We start from the raw sequence: 4,400 nt of genomic DNA on the forward strand, positions 1-4,400 counted from the left end.
GCCCGCTGTCTAAGGGGAGAGCCCACCGTGCCCCGCCCCTCCCCCCGTCCGTTCCGCCAGTCAGCGCTGGCGGATCGGAGCAGGGGGAATCCCTGCAGGTAGCCGTGAGTGACTCTCTGCAGGCACGGGATCGAGAAGTGAGCGAGCGACGGTATGTGTTCCCTCACTTCCCAATCTACTGAGCCGACGTGTGACAGTCTCATTGTCACACGTCGCCCCGAACTATGAGGTGAGTGAAAATCAGCCCCCCCTCCCCCCTCATACTTCTCCTTTAAGAACAGCCAATAGTAACCTTAGTGACACTGATCCGGCAGCATTTCAGGGTCAGATGTCACTAAAGGTTTTCTGATCGTTCCAACAACCATCAGAAAACTGCAACATTGTTTCAGGAGCAGATACATTATGTTTCTATTGTTGAAAGCCGGTATACATGGGGATTTCCCGATCTATACCCGCCGTCAGAGTGCCGGCATGAGCTGCAAATCCATCTCTGCTCTCACTCTAAAGGTGGCCATACACTCTACAACCATCGCAAGACTTTAGTCTTGCGATGGTTGTAAAGGGATTAAAAAAACGTACGATCTGCCCATCTTGGCCAGGCAGATCGCACTCTCGATTATCGCAAGCCCGCCCCCCTGAGGGGCGGGCTTCCGATGACCGCAATGCTGAACGGGCAGTGTGCGCGTGCGCACACCGGCCCGTTCAGCATTTATCTTCCGAGCACCGTTCTAACCAGCCGAGAATCGTACGATTCCCGGCTGGTTTTCGAACATGCTGGTTCGACAGAAGACGTGCGACCGTACAGTAGAAACGGTCGCACGTCTCCGTTCACACTGCTCGATTATCGTACGAAAACCCGATCGCATACGATCATCGTACGATAATCGTGCAGTGTATGGGCACCTTAAGACACCCGATTCCTAAAGGGGATCGGGTGCCTGGAAAAGGTTAATTCTTTCATTAAAGGAGAACTATGAGGGGGGGGAGGGGCTTTTCACTCACCTCATAGTTCTAGCCGACCTGTGACAATGCGACTGTCTCAGGTCGGCTCAGTAGATCGGGAGGTGAAGGAACACACAACGGCGTTCTCTCACTTCTCGATCCTGTCATGGCTCTCTGCCGTGACAGGGGGAGGGGCTGAGAGGGGGCGGTTACAGCGGGCTCGGCCTCTAGATAGGCAGAGCCAGCTGTCACTCACTCAGCTGGGCGGATCTCGACACAATTGTCGGGATCCGCTCTGGCTGCGGCATCTCAGTATACCGCGAGCTGTAGCTCCCTATATACTGAGCTTAGGGTGACGGGAGGACGCTAGTTTGTGTCCTTCCGTTACCCTGAGGAGAACTATGGGGAAAGCCCTGACCCCATAGTCCTCCTTTAATGGACGCCTCAATACTGACCCATCCGTTACTGAGCGGTAACCGCTGATTCTCAGCATTGCAGTGACGCAAATAACTGATCAAGTACAGCGTACGTCTCCCGTCACAAAGGGGTTCAGCAAGCCGGGGGAAACGGTGAAGGTGACACAAAAGAAACAACGACACCAAATTGTTTAAAACGTTTGTGGTGATTTTTTTTTTCCGATTAATACTTTTCTGGCCGGCAGGGTCGCCTGGAGGGATCATTGCAGAGGAAAAAATCTGAGTTCCTTTACTGCTGGATGTTAAATGTGACGGGAACCCGAAGACACGGCCGTCCTCCGAGGAACGCACAAAGCTCAACAAATCAGCACAAGTCCAGCGGCAGCAACAAACGATCCGATTGGCTGCAGCGGAAAACACTCATTGATTCATTTTACATATTTTTTTTTTCATACGTGTAACGGCCTAATAAAAAAAGATCATAAAATCCCCTATGTCGCCTCTTCTGTGGGCGGGACCGGCTCAGGTTGAGGTGCAAAGAGTCACAGAGGTTGCTTTACAGCAGCAGTTCTCGACCTGTGGGTCGCGACCCCCGTCGGGGGGTAAAAACCTGAGGGGCGGGCTTCCGATGACCGCAATGCTGAACGGGCAGTGTGCGCGTGCGCACACCGGCCCGTTCAGCATTTATCTTCCGAGCACCGTTCTAACCAGCCGAGAATCGTACGATTCCCGGCTGGTTTTCGAACATGCTGGTTCGACAGAAGACGTGCGACCTTACAGTAGAAACGGTCGCACGTCTCCGTTCACACTGCTCGATTATCGTACGAAAACCCGATCGCATACGATCATCGTACGATAATCGTGCAGTGTATGGGCACCTTAAGACACCCGATTCCTAAAGGGGATCGGGTGCCTGGAAAAGGTTAATTCTTTCATTAAAGGAGAACTATGAGGGGGGGGAGGGGCTTTTCACTCACCTCATAGTTCTAGCCGACCTGTGACAATGAGACTGTCTCAGGTCGGCTCAGTAGATCGGGAGGTGAAGGAACACATACCGGCGTTCTCTCACTTCTCGATCCTGTCATGGCTCTCTGCCGTGACAGGGGGAGGGGCTGGATTCCCCCCTCCCCGCTCCGATCCGCCAGCGCTGACTGGCGGAACGGACGGGGGAGGGGGCGGGTACAGCTGGCTCTGCCTCTAGATAGGCAGAGCCAGCTGTCACTCACTCAGCTGGGCGGATCTCGACACAATTGTCGGGATCCGCTCTGGCTGCGGCATCTCAGTATACCGCGAGCTGTAGCTCCCTATATACTGAGCTTAGGGTGACGGGAGGACGCTAGTTTGTGTCCTTCCGTTACCCTGAGGAGAACTATGGGGAAAGCCCTGACCCCATAGTCCTCCTTTAATGGACGCCTCAATACTGACCCATCCGTTACTGAGCGGTAACCGCTGATTCTCAGCATTGCAGTGACGCAAATAACTGATCAAGTACAGCGTACGTCTCCCGTCACAAAGGGGTTCAGCAAGCCGGGGGAAACGGTGAAGGTGACACAAAAGAAACAACGACACCAAATTGTTTAAAACGTTTGTGGTGATTTTTTTTTTCCGATTAATACTTTTCTGGCCGGCAGGGTCGCCTGGAGGGATCATTGCAGAGGAAAAAATCTGAGTTCCTTTACTGCTGGATGTTAAATGTGACGGGAACCCGAAGACACGGCCGTCCTCCGAGGAACGCACAAAGCTCAACAAATCAGCACAAGTCCAGCGGCAGCAACAAACGATCCGATTGGCTGCAGCGGAAAACACTCATTGATTCATTTTACATATTTTTTTTTTCATACGTGTAACGGCCTAATAAAAAAAGATCATAAAATCCCCTATGTCGCCTCTTCTGTGGGCGGGACCGGCTCAGGTTGAGGTGCAAAGAGTCACAGAGGTTGCTTTACAGCAGCAGTTCTCGACCTGTGGGTCGCGACCCCCGTCGGGGGGTCGAATGACGATTTGCCGGGGGTCGGCTAACGCCCGGGAGAGAAACACTTTCTCCCGGAAAGGTTTACTCTGCTCGATCAAGCAGAGTAAACCCTTCTCTGCTCTGTTTTTTTTCCCCTGACATCGGGGGCGCAGGCCGCTGTCAGTCAGATAAAAGAAAACCCACCCTAGGAATGCACAGCTAGATTCCTATTAGTTATTTCACTTTGCAATAGCCAATAGCAAACTAGCTATTGCACCCGCCCTCTGCTGCTGCCAATCAGCAGAGGGGGACCTGAAGTTCTCCATCAGGTCCCCTTCTAGCGATTGACAGCAGCAGAGGGCGGGTGCAATAGCTAGTTTGCTATTGGCTATTGCAAAGTGAAATAACTAATAGGAATCTAGCTGTGCATTCCTAGGGTGGGTTTTCTTTTATCTGACTGACAGCGGCCTGCGGCGTACACATAGCACAGCCGGCCCCGCCCAGCCCAGGAGCTGGTCACATGACTGTGACACACCGCAAGGTCCTCCGGCATAGTAGAGTGTGGAGGGAGGAGTACAGACTGGTGAAAGGGAAGTACGTATATCTTATCAGGGGTAACTCTCACAGTTTACACTTAACTCTATGGGCATTGGGCTGCTCTGTCAGTGACAGTACTGCGGAGTATGTACCTCATACATTATATAGCCACACACTTTAAATCCAATTTTTCTAGTTCCAGCTGCAGAGCCCGGTCCTGTCTTTGCCTATAGCAGCGGTTCTCAACCTGTGGGTCTTCTCCTGAGTGCCCCGGGTCTTCTACTGAGTGCCCCGGGTCTTCTACTGAGTGCCCCGGGTCTTCTACTGAGTGCCCCAGGACTTCTACTGAGTGCCCCGGGTCTTCTACTGAGTGCCCCAGGTCTTCTACTGAGTTCCCCGGGTCTTCTGCTGAGTGCCCCGGGTCTTCTACTGAGTGCCCCGGGTCTTCTGCTGAGTGCCCCGGGTCTTCTGCTGAGTTCCCCGGGTCTTCTACTGAGTTCCCCGGGTCTTCTGCTGAGTGCCCCGGGTCTTCTGCTGAGTGCCCCGGGTCTTCT

The 4,400-nt window shown here is 53.2% G+C and overlaps 1 protein-coding gene across 1 annotated transcript in view; it reads left to right on the forward strand.

The window, feature by feature from the left end:
- The window catches only part of LOC108802541 (lysozyme C-1-like), a 4,441-nt gene extending 2,777 nt beyond the window's left edge, over window positions 1–1,664 (forward strand). The window contains exon 4 of the mRNA XM_018574404.1: window positions 1,604–1,664. Within this exon, the coding sequence (XP_018429906.1) occupies window positions 1,604–1,664 (61 nt within the window). The remainder of the gene's footprint in view (window positions 1–1,603) is intronic.
- Window positions 1,665–4,400: the final 2,736 nt, after the last annotated feature.

This window comes from Nanorana parkeri, unplaced genomic scaffold (assembly GCF_000935625.1).
Source record: "Nanorana parkeri isolate BGI_ZX_2015 unplaced genomic scaffold, ASM93562v1 scaffold2934, whole genome shotgun sequence".
Taxonomy (NCBI): domain Eukaryota; kingdom Metazoa; phylum Chordata; class Amphibia; order Anura; family Dicroglossidae; genus Nanorana; species Nanorana parkeri.